General features: G+C 44.7%; 1 protein-coding gene across 2 annotated transcripts; it reads right to left on the bottom strand.

The window, feature by feature from the left end:
- Positions 1-224: 224 nt before the first annotated feature.
- On the bottom strand, positions 225-20,953 carry FBXO21 (F-box protein 21; the record flags this gene model as incomplete). Of its 2 annotated transcripts, XM_082491533.1 has the most annotated exons (13): positions 225-255; positions 1,088-1,255; positions 4,190-4,347; positions 5,361-5,551; positions 8,163-8,295; positions 9,096-9,272; positions 10,082-10,218; positions 10,438-10,571; positions 11,645-11,791; positions 13,591-13,712; positions 15,858-15,952; positions 17,733-17,868; positions 20,730-20,950. In XM_082491533.1, the coding sequence occupies 13 exons, from the start codon at positions 20,885-20,887 to the stop codon at positions 236-238; spliced, it is 1,776 nt and encodes a 591-aa protein (XP_082347659.1). In that variant the 3' UTR covers positions 225-235. The 2 variants fall into 2 exon arrangements, with proteins under 2 accessions (XP_082347659.1, XP_082347658.1); XM_082491532.1 differs by lacking the exon at positions 225-255 and having other exon boundaries at positions 574-1,255; positions 20,730-20,953.
- Between the last annotated feature and the right edge of the window lie 401 nt (positions 20,954-21,354).

The raw sequence follows: 21,354 nt of genomic DNA, 5'->3' as shown, positions 1-21,354 counted from the left end.
TGGCAAAAAAGGAAGAAGGCCTCAAGCTGCAGGAATTAACATCTCTCTTCCACACACAGTTTGGCTGACTCCAGGGTTGGCCAGTTTCCAGTCACGATCCCACCGTATTGCATAAATACCTATAGATTGGAGACGGCGGTGAGTGGAAGCTCCCCATGCATCAAAGTCATTCCGGCACTGACCTCAAGGCTTCCATGGAACAGTGCCACGAGATTCAAAATCATCCTGGGAGCACTCACGGCTGTGCCGCAGATCCTGCTTTGGACATACACAATGAACAGACCAAAAAACAAGGTAAGAACATGGACTGGGTGTGTTTAGCAGGCATGAAAAAGGGTAGAAGCCCATCCTCTGCATTAGGAGAGTTTGTATCATCAGCGAGGGGGCCAGTTGGACCTCAGTGTTGCCACTGCACTTGCCACCCCTGGAAGCCCAACTGTTTCTGGTTTTGTTGCCGGGGCTCTCTCCCAGGCCTGTAAGGATATTCAGCATTGGAATGGTAGCTCTGCGAACAATCAGGCTACAGAGGTGAAGCAAAATCTGACCAAAAATTCAGACCGGAAAAGACAACAGTGAAACGTAAGAGACTTTAAAAACTATCACCTGCATGAGTTATACATTAAAAAAAAAAAAAAACAAACCAAACAAACCAAAACCAACAAAACAAACCCACATCCAAACAACCCACAACACTGCAAGGACAAGCAACTTCCTTCTCTGGAAGAGGGGGTTCTTCCATATTCCACACCAGGGATCTCACTGTGTCGACCTTCTAGGCAAAACAATCACAGAACGAGTAGTATGCGCAAATCCTTTGGAAGAACAACACTCTTCCTAGCACGACTGTCCCTGAAGGATGCTTACACTTGGCCTCAACTACCAATGTGTCCCTGTGCCTTTGGGCCAGAATGGGCAGGCAGGCAACGGAAAGATGCTATAGCACCAGTTACAAAGTTCAATGCAGTTTTCAATGCATTAAGCCAAAGGATTGTCACCAAACTTGCCTTCCATGCAAGTTTTGCAAAGAGGATAAAGCTACACTCCAGCTGCCTCTGTCCCCACGACGCCTTTTGCGCTCACTCCTTGCCTGAACTGTAGATCTTCTGAACTGTGGCACGTGTGAGCTCCAAATCCTCCGGATACCGAATTTCTAGCTCGGTATTTGCTAGGTAGTGAATGCCGGTAAACTCTGAAAAATAGCGGCCAATGTCAGGGTGAGGGATCTCCCGAGGCTCGGAGTTATATTCCAGGTTCTCTGTTAGGAAAGGAAAGAATCTGTTATCACCACATGAAATGGCCTGCTACATGACAATAAATCCTGTGCCTCTCCTGTTTCTATCTCTAGAAACATCACCTCCTGATGCTTTAAAGAAAAAACATCCGTCATCCAGGAAAATATGCAGAGTATGCCAGTACGATTGCTCACAGAGCCTCATCTCCTAAGTGATGCTGACCCCATTTCCTAGTGGCATGAAAACTATTTTACACCTGAGCCCACAATGTCTGACATTCGGTTAGAGCAGGATGCTGACCTGCTCCCACCCTGCTGGTGACAGGTCTCGGTTGTAAGTGCAGAGAGAAAGCTGCGGCGCTGAGCCCTGATCCCTCAAGTCCCACGGGAGATCAGTTTCTAGGAGAGCTCCCTCTCAAATGCTCCAAGGTGAGGCCAACTGCACAAGGTTGTCCTGGTAGAAGAGCCGAGCGCTTTCTTCTAAGTCACCAGCCTGTGTTTCAACAGCATCAAGTCACCAGCCTGGTTTTCAAGCATGTCGCACACTGCAAAATTAACTTTTCTAAATCCAAACTTCCCAAAGTTAAGGGAAAGTCCCTAAGAAGAGCACGTTGATTCTTTTCCAGAGCACCCCATTTCCTCCTTTGTACTAAAAGATAACCTGATTAAGCACAACAGTTAAACAACACAGACGCACCGGCACTAAAACGCAAAGGCAACCCAGGCTGAGGGCCCCTGCAGTATTTGTATAAAGCAGTGTGACTGGGAGGCAGCCCAGCAGTAAATCACATGCACAGGTGTCCTGCAGCGGTCCCCAAATGATGTTATTTTTTCCTGCACGGTGCCAGATACACAGGTAGAAATAAAAGCTGCCCAAGTCCCAAAGTCTGATGCAAGGCAGGGCAGGAACAAGACGGGATGCAGAGAACATCGTTCAGGAATAATTTATCTGCCTCTGAAACTATTCACTTCACTACAGTGAGCACACAGAAGTCGTATTAATCCATACAGGCTCTTTGAAACTACTGTATGTCAGCATGTGCAGCCAAAAGCACAGGAGCTTTCTACACCTCACTGGGCTGGTGCAGTCCTACGGACTTGTAAAGTACCTTTTTGGTATACTGCACCACTGCGGAAAACAATTCACACTCCAATATGCTCTGCAGAAGCATGGCTGAGCAGTGAGCTGTGTACAAAGGGAAAAACACAGTGACGAAACAGAAACTGGCAGGGGGGAAGAGACCGAGACAAGCGAGTTTGGCACTAGGTGGGGAGCCTGAGAAACGTGCTGACTTGCAGTTTTGAGCCACAGATATCTGCCCTGTGCTGCTACAAAGCAAACAAAAGCAAGACAAGAGCAGACAGGTAGATACCAAACTCACTGTATGAAGCAGGTGTTTTGAAATTAGCTACAGCTCAGCCTGTGAATTTACTCAAACTGGGGTAAAATTACCTATAATAAACTTGGTGTTATTTCTGAGCCGGTTAGATAAAACTCTGCATGCAGATTTGTCTAAGATTCTTTCAGTAAAAAAATATCATCCCCTTCCCAAAGTCAGGTCAGCAAGTTATGAAATAGTCCCTTCCCAAATGATCTGAGGATGTATTTCAGAGGAGATACTCAATAGTCAGGCAGCAAGATTTCAGCAAGCAAGGACAAACCCTTCAATTTTCCTTAACAATATCAAAACACTCGGATGCCACAGAGACAACAGTGTCAACACACAGCTTGGCCAAAATACTCTGTGCTCTGGAACCAGCCAGCATTATACTTGTTTATAAACAATTAGACAAGAGATGTAAGAGATGACTCAGCCCCAGAAGCACTGTGGACAATTATCTGATTAGTTTTCACTGAGATGCATATTTTAATATCAGCCCATGGCACACAAGAAATTTTCTTTTTTAAGACACTCCGAGAGGCCACGTACTGCCTAATAGGAGCCATAAGGCTGAGCTGTGGTATTCCTGGTCCCCACGTCATCTTTTTGGACTACTGAATATAAAGTAACTCTCACAACAGTGAGAAACACCTGCGCTTTAAACCTACAGAGTGTCTCTTCCTGTAAAACCACCTCTTGCTCACAGGTTAAGGACCAGAACGTGCTTGGGAGTGCCCCCTAGTGAAAGAGCTGAAGTGCATTTTGTTCAGCGTTTCCCCTCCAGCAGCTTGTCAGGCTGTGCGGCTGCCCTGCCAGTTGGATAGGATGCTGCCGTATCACAGGGAGAAGAACAAACACGAGGCAAAGAAACGCTCTGTTTACAATGTACAGAGTTACAGGTATCTATGTACAGTTGTTTTTTGCCCTTTGGAAACTCCGTTCAACATTTCTTGTCTCCTAATCTCATATTCTGGCCATCAGACAACAATTTCCTTTCTTATGGTATGTTGCATAAAGAATGGGTGATAAAGATTTCACAGATGCAAAGAGGTTGAGAAGAGACATTCACTTTTGTCCCATTCCTATCAGAGGTGGCACTAAACGCCACGCTACCCGTGTTCTCTGGGACCTTGGCACATACAGTCTTTTGATGAAAGCTGCTCAGAATTGTGCCCCGACAAGCAAAACTTGGGCGCTCTCTCACTACATTCTATTTTGAGGTCCTGCCCAAGCACAGCCATAATTTCAAAGAACGAGAGCTGCAGACAGAACTTCAGACTTCAGCAAAAGCTGAACTACCTCTTTATAAAGCAACCCTCATGGTTTACACCATATCACTTCCAAACCACACGTCTAAAGCAAAGGGAGATTAGACCAGAGCGGTCCTTAACGTTCATTCCTAGCAGTACTGATTTCACAGAGAGCAAACAACACAGGCCATGAATTCAAGATCGCTTTCCTTCCTACCTCAACCTTAACTAACAGTGTATGTTTCATACTTAAAACAGTTAATCACTTTAGCATCTCTTCTAACGTACTTCTAAACAAACAGCAAACACATGAGACTCCTGCTCACCTTGAGCAGCGTATCTGCAAGAGCCATCTTCCACTAGCACATTGTAGAAAGGCTGGTGGGGGCCATGTGGAAGGCTGTGGACGTTCATATTCCGGATCCATTCATGCCCCATCATGCAGGCGGGATCCCAGCCATAGATCACGCAGTTATAGCCATATCTAATTAAAAAAATTACACACCAAAGACTGTGAAAACTCCAGAGCCAGCTCTTTTTCCTCAAGACTAATATAGCACAAACAGGATAGGAGCCTCCTGTGAGCTGGCACAAGGAGGAGAGGACAAGAGGGGGTGCGGGGGAAATAAATTCAAAAAGATTGCGTTGTATGCATGTTTATTTTGAGGTGAGGGAAATGACCAGGAGCGACTGGATAAACAGACGGGAACAAACAGCTGAGGACAAAGGAAAAGCAAAATGGGAGCAAAAATGAAAATGGGAAAGAGACTGGAAGTCGGCAACTGAGAGAACAGGAAACAAGAAACGGAGAGAATCAACCATCCTACTGAGTTGTGCTGTTACTGCCGTGCCCATCACACAGACATGGTAACCCCAGTACAGAACTCCCAGAAACAAAGCTATAATTATTTTCAGGTCATTTATGCGATTAATTGTGAGGTATAACTGTCACTGCTGACATCCTTAAAATATGCTCCAGATGTCTTGCTGAGTTGGAGGAGTGGCCGAAGTATAACAGTGCTGGCATGTCACTCTGGCAGAGTAGTACAGACAGGAACACAAAACCTCTGCGCAATGCAGGAAGAGAGGGTAATAATAGCACAAGGAAAGATTCATAAGCTCTCTTAGGAATATTACAGTCTTTTTTTGAAGTCAATTCTACTCCACGGTCCCTCATTAACTGATTATTGATGTTTCTTCGAGAGCTCTGGCCTGTGGAATTTTAGCTCTGTGATATATGATGACTCAGACAAGACACCTCACAAACTTCTCTCTGCAAGCAGACAGCAGTGAAGACACTCGCTTCTCTCAAAGGACAGACAGAGCTGTCCCCATTTTTCTACGAGGTACATGGCATAGATGTACGTGCCTGGCGTTTTCCATTCCAGGTACCTCCTTGGCAGATAAAACCACGTCTCATTACTGTCAGAACAAACACTTTTGCACTCATTTTTACAGTATAGCGTGCTAATGTGGGGAAGGTTTTGAAGTGCTCACCTCTTGTGTTTCATAATCAGCCCGATCGAAAAGCAGACCTCTTTGTGCTTCTCATCTGAACGGTGCTTCACCTCAGGTCCCACCTCCTCCTTCCGGCGCTCAATATGCTCCAGGGTATGTTGAACTAAGTAGCCGACGGCCCCATGCTGGGATGGGTCCAAAGCCTGAATATGCTGCAAGATGTCCAGAACCTTCAGCAACCAGAACAAAGAGACAGATTGAGAACAAGTCTCTGCAGCAGCTCAATACTTACAAATACATACAGACACATTTCTCAAGTTAGCTGGGTCTAAGTGCCTAGCGGTCTGCCACACGAGTTTTCCACACAGGACTGAGAACCTTTGCTCTAGCTACACGCTCCCAAGGAGTTCCTCACACTTGCTCAGCCTGCAGAAATTGCAACCAGTCCTCTCCTTTTTTTATTTGCAAAGCTCCCTACTTCCAAGGAAGGGTACTGTTGAGCACAGTAACTCCTTAAAACTAAGTCATACAAGCGAATCGCGTCACGTTTTGTGACCACGGGGCGTTGACGAGACTGTTTCAAGGTTTCTGAAATGTTAAGAGTATACTGTTGCTAGTCTCCCAAACTGCTGCTGTGAAGCGATTCCAGATAACTTCTGCTGCACTTGAGAACAAACGTTTTAGTTTAAAAGAGTTCCTCGGCACGTCTGTGGGAGCCTGGCAGAGGAAAAATAGGGCAGCACAGAAGGAAATGCAAATAACCTGTATGATGCTATGCCAAGTAATAGTGAACAAGAGATAGAGAACCTGCTCGTCTCAGGATGACTAAAGAACGCTAAATTTTAAAAGTGCTCTCAAAGCAACAAACTCTGTAGATCCAGAACAGCAGCCTACCAACACCCTCTGGCACACTATGAGAGCATCTGCTGTCAAGTTTGTTAGAGATAGACAATGCAAGTTTTACTCTTCTTGGTTTTTTTCTCCTTGCTCTTACCAAAAACGTTGTGTAAACAGGTTGGGAAAAGACAGATACCTCTGTCCCAACATCAAATACCTCAGGTGCTGCCACAATTTCAAAACCTGACACACTTTAGCACCTGGCAAAAGGATTGTCTCAATTACATGCTGGAAGTTTTGGTCACTCTAAGTTCAGAGCAGCAGCAGAAGAGAACAAGAAATCTCAGGCTACTGAGCATGAACATCAGACAAGAGGCGAAGAAAATAAATTCAGAAAAAGAACAGGTGAGTAATTAGGTACGAGAAGAAGAAACACAGCTCAGGCTTCTTGGCCACCTTAATTGTCTGGCTGGCATCTTAAGAAGAACATGAAAATCCTGAAAAATCCTACAGAAAGGGGAAGGCCTAGCACAGTGACCACAGATGCCAGAGATTCTTGGCAATTTCATTTGCTGTTATTTGCAAACATTTAGGACAACATTCTGTGTAGCTCTGCTTGACTTTTAAGATTTTGTACGACTCCATAAATCTGGCAGACTTCTATTAAATCTGGTATCTTCTGTTCTGTCAGACATAGAGCATTCTCTCTGGCTAGCTACTATCCTACCCGACAGCCTGGAAGGACTGGATACGTATGAGGATGCAATACTGAAAAGTCCAAATCTGCACATTTTCATTGCATCTGGCAACGTGGTGCAGAGAAACTACATGTAAAACCCCACCATGGGTTTCTATTATTTGTTCTGAGGGGCAGCAAGATGCAAGTACGTAAAGCCTTGGTGCTTTACAAACACATCGCTGAGTGCCAGAAAGCAGAAGGAGGATCTTCCAGCGTTTCGCTTAGCTGTCCCCTATTTATGTACGGTTGCCATTTCAGCTCAGTGAGTCCCTCCCCTGTACACAATTTCTTAGCTTGTGCTGTTTTTTCTCTGGCGACCCTAAAACTTGCTGCCACAAGAAAGGAAAACGGGGAGCTTAGCACAGTTTGTTCTTCACAAGGAAGGCAGCTTCTCCAGCAGCCCTATGCTTCAGTTAATTTTGTGGAAAGAGCTTTGCTTTCTGCTCAGCCAATACTTCTGCCCCCTCACCCAAACCGTACATTTGGAAATGGCGCTGACATTGCCCAAGCGTGTAAGCTTCACTAAAGTCATACAGGAAATTTTGACTAGGGAACAACTCTTTGCTGTAGTGACACACAAAAGAAATACTACTTTTTTGAGTTACGTGCTTCTTCCCTGGGTCTTCCCCTGGATTCAGTGAAAGACACGGATTACCTAGAAAACTTGTAAGCCCTGGCACCTTCTTGCCCACATTCACAAGACAGCAAGACTCAAGCTGCTACGCTAAAGGTGATATTAAAGAAGAATCCCAAGGACAGGAACATTAAGTTGCTTTTTCACAAGAGCCACTGATTGCGTGGCTAAGGTTTCAGAGAACAGCTTTTGTTGTACTTATAAAAGATAACTTCCTACAAGTTTTCTGATAAGGTAGTTGCTCCTTTTACATGAGTCCAGCAAGAGTTCTACCACCACTACCACAATCTAGGCATAAACAAAACAGAATGCTCTTCTAACTTACACCTAGAAGTCCACAGTATTGGTTGCAAGATAAGCTGTCAGACTTGGACAGTAAATCTTAAATAATGACTCAGACTCGAGGCTGCTCACAAGTCTCCCCTAGGGCAAGCCAGCAAGACTCACCCTCTTCTCCCTGCTTCATATAGTAGAAATTGATTCTCTGAAATGTGATAACTCGTTCAATTGCGTTTATTACAGAAACAACTTGTGGCAGACGGTAATGCAAGCTGACGTAGTCCAAAAATCAATAGACTAGTGTTAATAGCGCTTAGCCTATCAGAAAACATACGACCGAGTGGCGATGTACCTTTTCTGGCCAGATTCCCAGGTGGAAGTATAACCTAGCCTGGAGCATTAGATGCTGCACATTGTCCGGATACATGGCCAGGTATAGATCCAAGGAGTCTCTCAAGAGTTGGTAAGACTGATCAGTGCTTTCTCTGCCAGCAAAAAAGAAACTCAATTGTAAGGCTAGCTCTTCAACCCCTATCCCCAGTACTGCGATATGCAGGGATAGTCACCAAAAATGATGCTACAGGTACAGCATGCTCATTCAGTAAGAGCGACTCTGGCACTGACCGTCACTCATCACGTCCAACAGCCCGCTCAGAAGGAAAAATGCTACACAACTGATGATTGAACTCCAGTCTCCCACTTCACTGGTATTCTACTTGGTCAAATAATCCTACATAGAGAATTCACTCTCCAAGCCATTTCCTTTTGCAATCTGCTTTTATTACCCTAGCTTAATTACACCTAAAGCAGTCCTTTCACTCTGTGATTTCTGTTTATGGCTATTTGGGAAAGTGATTATCAGGGGCATCTGAAAATAAAACCAGATTTTCTACAAACCAACAGTATCTTTGAAACTGCTCATATGAGCACGTGGGTTATACTTACTACATCATAATGAAGGTCTCTGCTCTTAAGAGAACAGTGGACAGTCCCTATCAGCTTTTCACAAATGGGGGGGGAAGAGGGAGATCTGTCCATTTTCTTGAGGGGAACTAGTTTTACTAAATATTCTTGTTTTCACACAATACTGCTGCAGGTGATTAAAAGCAACTAGACAATGCAACATGACACACAGAATTTTCAAGATCCCCTGGGGTAACTGACACCCTTTTAAAAGCACTCACTCAAAATACTGTGAAGAAGCAGTATTGGATATGCAGACAGTACACTCTGGGCCCTTTTTTTGCCCCCACTGGCCTTACAGGCCAGATCATCCTGAACTTACCGCTTGCCAAGGTTTAAGAGATTTCCCACCATACGCTGCAAAACCTCTTTTGAAGTCACCACTCCATAGAACTCTTCTGTCACATGGTGGCCAATAAGGTACTCGCACTCCTTCACCGTCAGCTGCTTCCCCTTCCCAAAGGCATCAATGTAGGTGTAGTCAAAAATATCTGTGCTTCTAATGAAACAAGAAGGAAATTAAATTGTGACGACGTGCCTCATGGTAAAGCAAGACTACCTATTTCTGTTCTTCCCTCAGCACCTTCAAGCTTGTTTGTAAAACAAGTGTCGATCTCCGAAAAGGAGATTACCTGGTACCATCTCTCCCCTCCTAGCTGCTTCTTCAGATAAACATATATGGGAAAAGACAGAGAAACCAAGAGGACTTTTCACTCCACCATGCTAGTTCTTTCCTACACGTTTTCAGGTTTGCTCCACCTATCGCTAGATTACATTATGACACTGCACTGGAAAGTGTAACAGAGCCCACACATATGGCATCTGACGCCTCATGCCAAAAGGGATATGTCTAGACAAAACCACTGCTCTGAATTGGACTGCTGATGTCATTCACAAAATACAGATTTCTGTAAATTGATCATGATCCGGTCAAAGATGTATCCTGCACTGACTCAGAGAATTAAATGAGTGCACAGAACAACAGCAATGGTCTCTAGCAACTGTTCGGTATGAAAGGTTATGTGAAATCAGTACCTTTTTTCTTCTTTTCCGTTTTTCATAATTTTTTAAGCAAGAGAAACATCACTTCATGGTTACTATTATTTCACACTCAGGAAATTTGTTACCATTCATCAACAGCAGAGCTGAATTTTGGGAAAACTTCTTTAGAAATCTGATCTTTTCACCCGTATAGGTTGTAATTACAGATGGAAAATAATTAAACATTCTGGTGTAGGTCTGGAGCTGTAAATGCTTTCTGGCTTTTATTACTGTGTACACAACTTCAGAATTCAGCAGATGACTTACCCTTCTTTTCCTTGACACCATCGCAGCAGAAAATGGCTAGGGAAGTTGACTGGTTCGAGCTTGACTCCTAGCTGCCTGGCAATTGTTAAATAAAGCACAGACAAACTGATGGGAATTCCTGTCCTGCGGATCAAAACCTGGGGGATAAAAATGTGATAAAAACATGTGGGATATCAAGAAAAAACACAAAACCCCAAGGTTTGATTTCACAAATGAAAATACGCACTAAAAGATGACATCACATTGAATGTTCTTCAGAGAGAATTATTTGTCTGACTACATTCGGACAAATAAACACCACAAATAGAATGTCTCAAGCCTTGCAGCCCCCTAGTTTTTGCTTAACATACACGTACCTGGTGAATGTATGAATTCAGGGAGTTATAGTAATCCAGCTCGTTTCCTTTGTATTTTAACTGCTCATATAGGACACAATTCATAGCATCAAGTACCTGCCGCTGAAGCTCAACTTCTGGAATCAGGACCTCTCCTAAAAATACACGCAATGAAATAAAGACTGAGAAAACAAACATTGTTGACCTTTAACGCAATGAACCTTACACCAAAATTCCTCACATGGACTAAGAAAGACTCATCTCAATTCAGCCAGTCTCTTGATTACGTGGAGCAACCAATGATAGGACAAGGGGTAATGGATTCAAGCTGGAACACAAGAGGTTCCACTTAAATTTGAGAAGAAACTTCTTCTCAGTGAGGGTGACAGAGCACTGGAACAGGCTGCCCAGGGAGGTTGTGGAGTCTCCTTCTCTGGAGACATTCAAAACTCGCCTGGACGCCTTCCTGTGCAACCTCATCTAGGTGTTCCTGCTCCGACAGGGGGATTGGACTAGATGATCTTTTGAGGTCCCTTCCAATCCCTAGCATACTGTGATACTGTGAGTTGACTGTGGCAGTGCCCTAGCGCTCTGCTCATAATGTGGCCTGGCTCAGTGGATTGCCCTGCACGTCAACGGTGCAACAGTGCTGCCTCATGTCCTTCTGCAGCTGGAGGACGGAAACCTAACCACCTTGTGCCAGCACAGCACTGCAGCTGGACATGCCACACCACCTGGGCATGCTTTCCCTGCCTGAAGGTCCCAGCTCGGCCACTCCAAGATAGTGGTTATGAAAAACAAGGAACAAGATGCTGCCTGACCTTTGGAGATGTTTAAAGCACATACCTTTTCTATTGCTGCTGACTTTCTGAGACTTGCAGAGGAAAAGAGGTCGATTCCCTGTCCCACAGCTCTGCTAAAGATATCAGGACTACTCAAGACTTCAGGGACAAACAGGGAAAAAACAGAAAAAAGAAATCCCCTCCCAGTTTTCCTTTCTTAGACAGCATCAGATGTACTGACTACCCTGGGCTATTGAATCCCCGTGGCAGGAAACAAATGGCTGTTTCCTGAATGATGGTTTAAGCAAATGTCAGAATATGTTTGCCAGGGGATAAAGAACAACAGCTCTTTAAGCTGCAATAATTCAACAGCTGTTTCACCTTGTCTGCCTGTACCCGGACTTGCAGAAATGCTCTGCAGTAAAGCATATGTTTCTGTACAGTACCTGCCTTGGAAGCCAAGCTGGGATGTCTTGGATTTTTCGTCCGCAGGACTTTGCGCACTTTATCTGTGATATCATCCACCTGTGCCTGGACACTTTTTAAGCAGATGTCTGACAGTGGGTTACAGTATTGATCAATTAAAACAGCACCTGGAAAAAACAAACTATATAAGAAACAGGACTTCAGTTTTTTCTTTGCTTTAGTTTTACCTACTGTAAATTCCAGGCATGCAGCAAGCAATTGCAGCAGAACACAAGAGCTTTCCTTTTAAAATCTGCAATCATATATTGGATTTATCACATAAAATGCAAAGAATAAGCTGACATGACAAATACCAATTGAATTCAGTATTCCCCTCTCCACCATCTTGAAAGGGAAAGCAATAGATTAGTGCATCGAGCAGGTATGCTGCTAGACCAGGCTTAACCAGCCAACTCTCCGGTCAGAGTGCATCTCCTGGCATCCTTCCCAACTTACGCTGTTTTTTTATTCAGAGCCTGAAACAATCTCAACTTCACTTCTGCTTCAGTTCTGATTTCTTCGTGCCATATTCTCCATAGCTATCACTCTTGCTCATCGTGTCCTCTTCAGCTACATTCATCTTCCTCTTCCGCGCCTGCTCTCCATCTTCATGTCAGAAACCCACCAGAACAGATTTTCATTTTCCTTCTGCCTCTTCTGTCAAACTTCTGCAGGGGAAAAATAGCCCTTTCTCAGAATCTTCTCCTTGTCATCTTGTCACCACTGCTCCTTCCAAAGCCTCCCTATTTTTCAGTCTTTGGAATCAACTTTATTCACCTGTAAGAATTTCACACAGGTCATACCTCTTCCAGCTTCCTACATTGTTTTGTTAACATGTCCATGACAGACCTGTATTCAAGAATTTCAGCAGGGCGCCAAGCCGTGTCTTCTTCCCTCCTCCCCCCCAAAGTGCTCCCCATGCTGACCAGGTGAAACTTCACAGAAGACTACCTGTTTGTGCTCTAATCCATGGCAGACAAATGCATAGATTTGTGACCCACGTGATTAAGTCACACAATTAACTGTCTCGGTTGTTTCCAAAAAAAGCCAGTTTTGGCTCTCCCTTCTTGCCCTAACGCAGTCCCTTCTTCAAAGTCTATTGCCACTAACAAGAACCAGTTTCGGTGTTAGAGACTCGTATGACATTTTTGAGGTATATACCAAGAGTAAGCAACTCTTCTACAGACACTGGCAGCTTTCAGTCCATTCAGAAGATCATCTTCTCCATAGGAAGCTTGGAGAATAATCCACCAGACTGAGGACACGAACTGCAAAAAAGCCTTTTCTTTCTTCATATCGGGTGCATGGGCCTTCCCACCACGTGACTGATGTTCCATCCATTCTCCAGCTCTAGACTGCACAGCTTCAACGGTCCAGCAGTCCGACAGCTCTCGAGAGAAAGCCACAGCGCACGGGCTGTGAGCTGCTACAACAATTCCCCCTGCCTGCAACTTGCTCCTTGCCCTTATCTGAGAAGCTCTTGGGAAAGGAGATAGTAGAGAGCCGACTCAAAATCAGATCAGTTGGTCTGTGAGGCTGTACTCAGCCCATGGGCCACAGTTAAAATGCTTCTGCAAGGTCAGATAATTAGGACACAGAGCTAGTGCCAATTTCTTCAATACATTGTTCAAGGTTCAAATGCAAGTGTTTTAACATTTTCTCCATGGCTTTTCAGCTCGTCTGTCCATGGGCAATCATTCAAGCACACAGCACTGACAGAAGCAAATGTAATCCTGACATTCTGATGCAACACTATGCAACTACTGCAAGCTTTTAAGGATTTGGGGTATATCAAAAATCCAAACTTAATTCTGAGTCATTGTCCAAGGGTTAGTTGAAATATAAGCAAAGAAGGCTCTTTCCAAGTAAAACAACGATGGAAAGCTGTCATTAGGTGTTCTACATGGGATTTCTGCCAAAGACTTACCCTCCAAAAACGACTGCCGATCAGTTGGACGTTGAAGATACTCCTTCAGATTTTTTAATATATTCTGTTGCCGTAGGAAGTATAGAATTTTCTTTGCATAGTACTTCCAGGTGAGGCCTTTCCTGCACATTTAAATACAAAAAGTAGCATTGCCCTAAACAAGCACTTTAAGGGTGAACGTTCAATTTAACTTTTCCAGTGAATACTGGTTTACAATTTACATTATTATTTTTTTCTAAACAAGTCTGACAACACCACTATAACTGAAGAGTCAACCAAAAAGGTAAATGTTAAGAGGAAATTTGTCATCAGAAAAACACAATATATGACACTCAAACATTGCTCAAAATCATCTCTGATTTTTATCCTACCACCAATACATGATTTTGAGAAGATACAGTATCATGGGAAACACCACAGATCCTAATTAAACTAGCTCAGGAATATCTGATTAAAATGCTATATTTTCTCATAAAAAACATTACTCTCCGTCTGACTGGATCCCTCCAGAATCAATCTTAAAGTATCCTCTCACCATTAAAAAGAAATTGATGAGGGACATGAATGTAGGTCCAACAGTATTCAGCAGAAGAAAAAAAAAAGATCCCCAGAGGAAAAACATCTCTGTTGCTCTGAAAAGGCAGGAACAGATCAACAGCTGGTCTGTAGACCACACAATCCAAAACCTTACAGTTTTTATAGTAAAGCCCCTTCACTTTCTAAATGAACAAGTGAAGGCAGAGCGCCCCAGAAGCAGCAATAGAGAGAGAGCTGGATACTATCCAGGTAAGGTCTGAAGAGGTCACCTGAAATACGACAGACCAACTCAGAGGCATCCAAATCGCATGCATCTAAACAAGCCCTGGCCCTTAGCAATGGGTTACCCAGCGCCTCACTGAGCACTTTTACACCAAATAGTTAGGAATGGCACAAAGCCCTGGCCTGCAAAAAACCCAAAAGGAGAATTCTACTGATTCCCAGCCTCTGCCCTCACCATGTGTTTAAAACAAGTCCAGTTTCCTTCTTCAGAAAAAAACCCTCTTTCCATGCTTACATTTTATCTCCTCCAGATTGCAGGTCAAATCAGCATTCTCCATCCTACTGGACAGGAGAACAATCAAACCTCATAACACTTTATCCTCTCCCAATAAATTGGGATGCTCAATAGGGACAACTGCTTTATTGGGATATCTTCCAGGGAAATGATTTAGCCTAATGCTCCTGAACGGCAATGACTACAGCTTAATCAGGGTGTAATTAGCATCAATTCTACTTTATGGGGAGGCATTTGGCCAGTGCAAAGGCTCAAAAGCTTTTTAACCAGTTGTCAAATGAGAGATGTTTAGTCCCAGTTCAAATAGAGAGGGTAATAAAATGGATGTGAAAAAGCAAAAATGAGATGATTGCCATTCCAGTTATGTTTTTCCAAGCTCTACTAACAGTCCCTTTAATCAAGGCTATTAGACTCCATTAAGAGCAATCTATGGCTGCTTCGTATCACAGCAAAATCAGCATGGTTTATATGCTACCAACAGAAAAAACTTCAAGTAAAGCAGTGACTTATTCATCTTGCCCAGTGTTAATCATGGTGATGAGAATACCTAGGCAGATGCAAACCAGAAGTTTTGTTTACCCGCTTGGCATTTCACCTGTCTGAATAATTTACAGAACCGCAAGTTTTGCAGTGGCTGAAAGCTCAGTTGCTTATTTGGGGACAAAAATTGTACCAACCTACTACAGCTAAGAAAAGCAATAAGAAGAGGGGAAAAGAAAAAGCTGTAGTTTCATGATACAAGGATTCACAGTGGCAATCCTCATTGAGTATTCCTGCTTCCCTCCAGTGCTGTGGCCTCATCCTGCAAATCAGTTCAGCAAACTGATCCAGGTTTAAATAAACAAACAAACAAACAAAACAGGTACATGAGGATGGGAACTCCTTAAGCCAAAACTAGTGCAGAGAAGGGGGTACATCGAACATGTCCCAGGAGATGTCATGAACTGGCAAGGAAACAAGCAACAAACAGCAACACAAAGCCAGAGGACCTCTTTCTTGTAGAACTGTTTACATGGTTTCTTCTGGGAATATTAAATTTGTTCTGAAATTAAACACACAGCAATACTTCCCAGACTTGGTAAGCCTGGGGATGTTGTTTTATGAGAGCGACATAAGGACAGAAGCTGAGGTCAGGCATTCACCACAGTACCATTCTCCTTTAACTGGTGAAAGGGGAAAAACCCCTTCCACTTCTAACCCCTCTCTTTCTTACCTTCCTTCCATGTTAAGGATACACATCAGCTCATCCTCAAAAAAATGACTTGGGCACCCGAGAGTCTCAATGTCACTGAATCCATCACAGGGGACCTGTCAAACGAGACAATGAATTACAGAGAGCACAAGAGATTCTTCCCAAAAGAACATAATTTCTCAAAAAGTCTCAAAACCAATTTTGTTCTATTTTTTTTTTTTTAAATTTACGTAAGATCTGAAAAATGTCCAGCTCACCGAGTACTCATAATCCCTACTCCATGGATTTATTACAAGTATCCATCGAGAGCCCCAGTAGCACCCTACAGCGATTTGAGCTAACTAAGTAGCATTCAGGGCTCCTGCAGCGGGTGCATGGACCAGCACAAGCATACCAGATCTTACGCAGGCTGGGCCCAAGCTGAAAGTAATTTTAAGGTGGAATCAATTTTTGCCTGTGGTTGACTGAACCTCTACAAATCCTCCCTAGTGTAGCAAATTGCTCCTGGAGGAAGGAATGAAGGAGCAGGAGCCTTCACTTCAGCCTCCAACTGACATTTAAAAACCTCTTCTGATTAATTAAGTTCTTGACTTTTTGGAAACAATCACTTAGGTATCTACATTCAGAAGAGTTATTTTCTTCCAAAATTCAGAATTCTTTTTTAAGCTTCAATTGAACTGTAACTTTTTGCTTTCAAGCTTTTCAGTATAGGACATGGGCTAACAGAGGAAGGAAAAAGCTATTCCCATTATATAGTATCTTAGCAGGCACTCCACAGGATCTAGCGGAACTGGGTTGAAAGTCTCTTCCCCTCAATTCTACGCAGGGAATCAAGTTGCAGTTTGAAGCCCCAGAGGAGATGATCCTCATTATTAGGCCTTTCAGTACTGCTGAATGGTCTCTCATTAGTCTTTGCATACGTGATTAAAACAGCAGGAATCCGTGAGCCTCTGCCCCCAGTAAATACCCCAACACACATTTCTCCATGGTCTATCGGCTGCAACTACAGCTGAGAAAGAACAGCTAAGAGATACACATCTCCAAATACCCTGCTGGCCCCATGGCCTTCACCTCCAAGGGTGAAAAACGAGGTGCCAACCCTTGCTTAAAATCATGTAAGAGGATTTGAACACAGGCCTCCTGTATCTTAGGGGAATTGTCTACTGAACCACAACACATTCGCAGAGCAGCCACTGAGGGGTGGCTGTTAAGCGACTCTTGTGGGAACTTTTTAATTCAGCTGAAGTTACGGGCAGCATTTATGCCAATTCCAGAGAATTTCAGGTTGACCCGAACTGTACAGCTAGCCAAACCCCACAGCTGTCAACTAAGCAAACAGACAATGAAATAACTGTTGTTCCGCATACAAGTCAGTCTCTCTGAAAGAGTACATTTTCACCTTTTTCACGCTGAACACAAAAGCATCTTGGTGCCACGGTTGGGCAAGGAACTTAAATAACATACTTTCCAATTCAGTGAACCTATTGCGCCTTGGTCCTGTTTTCAAATGACTTCTGACAACTCACAGAACGTATCCTTGCACAAGGTCTGCAGTGAGATAAATTAACAGGCTGTGGTATGTGTCAACAAACTATTGGTCCTTCAGAAGTTCCCAGAGCCAGGTCTGAACACGCAGCAATGAGCAAAGAGCTTTTAAAGCTGCAGCGGCTACAGCTGAATGTGATTTGCAGAGAGTGCTTTGGACCCTACGCACCTTTGGATTTCAAACTGTCTCTCCGCTTTTGGCTGGTGATCTAGCATTTTCACACAAAGCGAGGACATAGGAAATTTCTGACTGCATAGTTGAAAAGATGTGAAGAGAGATGAAAGACAAACTAATGAAAAGTACTAAACAAGTAGCCAGGCAGTTGCACATACACAGAGAAGACGACTTACGTGTTCTGAAAAGAACCTTTTGGAGAACGAAGCTACAATTCTCTGGGCTTCTAGACCAGCATTGTGCCGTGCTTTGTATTCTTCAAGCCAGCTAACACCGTCTGTGTGGCTATAGTATTTCAGCAGTGATGGCCATCTACACAAGAAGACATAAGTGAACAGGTTCGTTAGTATTTCAATATCAGTAAGAACCTCCAGAACCATAAGATGTTCCTTATTGTGATGTGACTTGAGGAGCTGAGACACTGACAAGACACAGTACAACTTTAAGTGTAATTGTATAAAATAATCCAATGATTGACTCAAGCATCAAAGCATAATTCAAACTGATTTAACCTGTGTATTAATGCTTATTTAAAAGTAAGCTCTCCTGAAGCCTGCCAACAGGAAACCTTCAAAAGGTTCATACTCCAGGTATTTCAATATCTAAATATCCTAAACACTTTTGAGATTTCCTCTAGAGCTTTGCAAGATAAACACAGGTATCACATTAGAGATCTCTTAGAGAGGCAGAGTTTTGTAACAGAAAAATTTTCCCATTCTGAAAATGTATCACATGTAAGCTAACTTGTCATCTAACAGAATGAGAATTCATTGTCCTGTGTTCCTCCTACTACCTTGTGAGTCTAATTAAAAGGAGGCACAAAACAGAGCTCCCTCTATTGCCCTTGCTGGTGGCAACATCTGCTGGAGGAAAACAGAATTCTGAAGTCAAACTGTGACAGCTAAATGCTTTTGCAGTTCATTTTTAATACATGGAATAATTGTTTAAAAAAAAAAAACACAACAAACCACACACTTTTCTTATAAAAAAAAAACCCTCTTTTACTGAGTCTGAAAGACCAAAAGCTAAAACACATTCCACAGTTTACTATGAAGCATTTCAAGGTTCAATTGGAAACCTAAGTTCACATAGTATTTTGGGGGCTTTAGCAGCAGCACCTTTTCTAATAAAAGGGCACATGCTGCCACAACACAGTGCTGTGCAATAAAATACATGCCAACACAGCAATATCCATGACTGTTCTGAGATACTGAGATCATTTGTGTATGAAACACAAAGAAGCATCAGCACAGGTGGAAATATTTTGGACAGCACGGGAAAGAAAGCTGAGAGAAAGGCCTCTTGCAATTTACAGGGGTGTTTATTTCACATTTTGAAATTCTGTTAATTATGACTGTTTTTTAAAAAAACATTTTCCTTCAACTACATGCATTGTCTTAGGTTCTTTTCAGGTGTTATATATATAGATATACACACACACTTCTGTATATCTATACACACTTTTGTATATCTATATATTTTTATTTTTATAAATAGAGAAAAGGCTAAATGTTTAAGTCACTAATTCTGTATAATGATTATTACCAAATGACCAAAAGGCACAGTTGTGTCTGTCCACACATGGAAGATATTTTACCACCAGTTAATAATAAAACTACACTGCAACTGCAGTTACAAAATAAAGTCAAAGACTAAGCAAATAACTTTACATTATATAACAACCTCTCTCCTCATGGATCCCTAGCCTTTCATCTACCGCTGAAACGCAGCCACATCGTAATAACAATTACAATCATTTATTTTAGGATGAGAAAGAGTAATTTCTTGGGTTGAAATTATATTGAAAATTTTAGGAAGATAAAGTGCAATTACTCACAGTGGAATCCAGCCAGGACGACGAGGTCAATGTGCAATCTCCTGCCAAAAGTTCTATTATCAAAGACAGAGGAGGACAGCAGCTTGTGCTAATCACCTACCACACTGCATTTCAGCTGTTGGATCTGAACCATTTTTAAACTTTCAGGTTCACTTCAGAAATTAGAGCCACTGAATTGGTGAAAGGATCTGGCCAGCCATCCCAAGCCATAGCTCAGTGAATTGGGGAAGCTGTAATTGTTCAGTAGCCTTTTTCACTGGAGGAAAGAGAATAATCCTCTCATTTGAGCCATGCTAAATTTTAGAAGCCAACTGGCAATTAGAGAAAGCAATATCGCTACTTTTCCTGTGCCAAAACACAGACAAAACCAGGTAGCAGATGAGCGTGCCCTATTCTAGACAGGCTGGCAGCCCCCGTGAAGGAGTGGTGTTTCTAGAACTGCTGAAATCACCGTGGCATAAGCACAATCAACAATTAACGCTCATGCTTTATTCCCAGCTCAAGTATTAACAGTTTCACTGGCTGCAACACAGCTACGTCCTCATCAGGTGCCCTGTGCCTACCTATGGGGGGAACTAAACTCACAAGCAGCAAAAGCCAACCCAAAGGATTTTGGTTTCTGTTGAAGACAGCCCTCCCAAAAGCACTATAATTAAACACCTCTCTTTGCCGTAAAGCATTAGCCCTGTGACATGAGAAGCCTTGACAGTTGTTTTGGAAGCTGCTAGCTAGCACTGCCTACCTTAGTGGGAGAAGGGAGGTGAACCAACAACCCCAGCGTGCATGTGGCCCTGTGTCCACACCACTGCCAGACCCCAGGTTGGATCTGGAGCCTTGCAGGTAATCCAAGTGCCTGGCTGGGGAAGGGGCCGCAGATATCGACCTCCTTTGAGCAGGGGGCCGCAGAGACTGACCCGCTCCCAGTGGCAGGCTCAGCCTGGTCCCATCCTGTGGGATTTGGGAGGGGAAGCAAGCCTTGCAGCAGCCCCTGCCATCCCTGCTTGGGAAGGGCTTCTCCTCGCCCGTTAGACACACAGCAGAAAGCCGCAGGGCTCGTCCGCACCCGGGAGGGGTTCCGCATGCACCTTGCGGGGCCGGCAAGAGAAGAAAGGCAAAGATGGGGTGGTGTGTGGGGACGCACATCCACCCGCCAAGCGCACCCGGGCCAAGGGGACCGAGGGCACCGTCCCCGCTGAACCCCTCCGGGGAGGGGCCCGGCCTGGCCTGACAGGGCCCGCCCGGCCCCGGGCCGCTGAGGAGACCCGTGGGGACCCCTCGCCCTTCCCCTCAGCCCCCCGGAGGGCCGTGCCGAGCCGTGCGGGGCGGCGGTGCCCACCTGAGGCGAAAGCGCTCCCGCCACACCTTGCCGCGGGGCTGGCACGCCTCACGCAGCCGGCGGCAGGTGCACGACACCCGTCCGATGTCGGCGGCTCCCAGCACGTCGCAGCAGAGGATCAGCTCCAGCAGCTCGCCCGGCAAGTCCGTCAGGCCCATCCCGTCGGCGTCGGCCTCCGCCGCGCCCCGCGGCCCCTCCGGGCCCGGGCTCTCCGCCGCCGCCATCTTGGATGTTTACCTGAGCGTACCCCCCCCCCCCGCGCGGGCGGGGTTAGGGAGCGTCTGCCACTTCCGGCGCAGAGGGAAGGCGGAGGAACGGCCCGGGGAGCGTCTGCCAAGTGCCGCCGCGCCGCAAAGCGCAGAGCGGAGCGGCGCCCAGCCCGTGGAGGCGCTAGGGAGCGTCTGCCAAGTGCGGCGGCGCAGGGGGGAGCGCGCCGCCTCGCCAGGCCAAAGGCAGCGGCGGGGCTTAGGGAGCGTCTGCAAAGTTCCTGCCCCACCCCTCAGGGTCGGGACGCGACGCGGGCCCCCCCGGTCCCCTCAAACGTCGCCGGGCCGCCCCGGCGGACCGTCCGAGGCCAGGGCCGACCCCGGGTCCCGGGGAGGCTGCGGGGAGCCAGGTGGACGCA

The sequence above is a fragment of the Vanellus vanellus genome (genome assembly GCF_965231255.1).
Source record: "Vanellus vanellus genome assembly, chromosome: 16".
NCBI classification, from domain to species: domain Eukaryota; kingdom Metazoa; phylum Chordata; class Aves; order Charadriiformes; family Charadriidae; genus Vanellus; species Vanellus vanellus.
The sequence above is the reverse complement of the archived record's forward strand: the minus strand, read 5'-3'. Positions and strand labels throughout refer to the sequence as shown.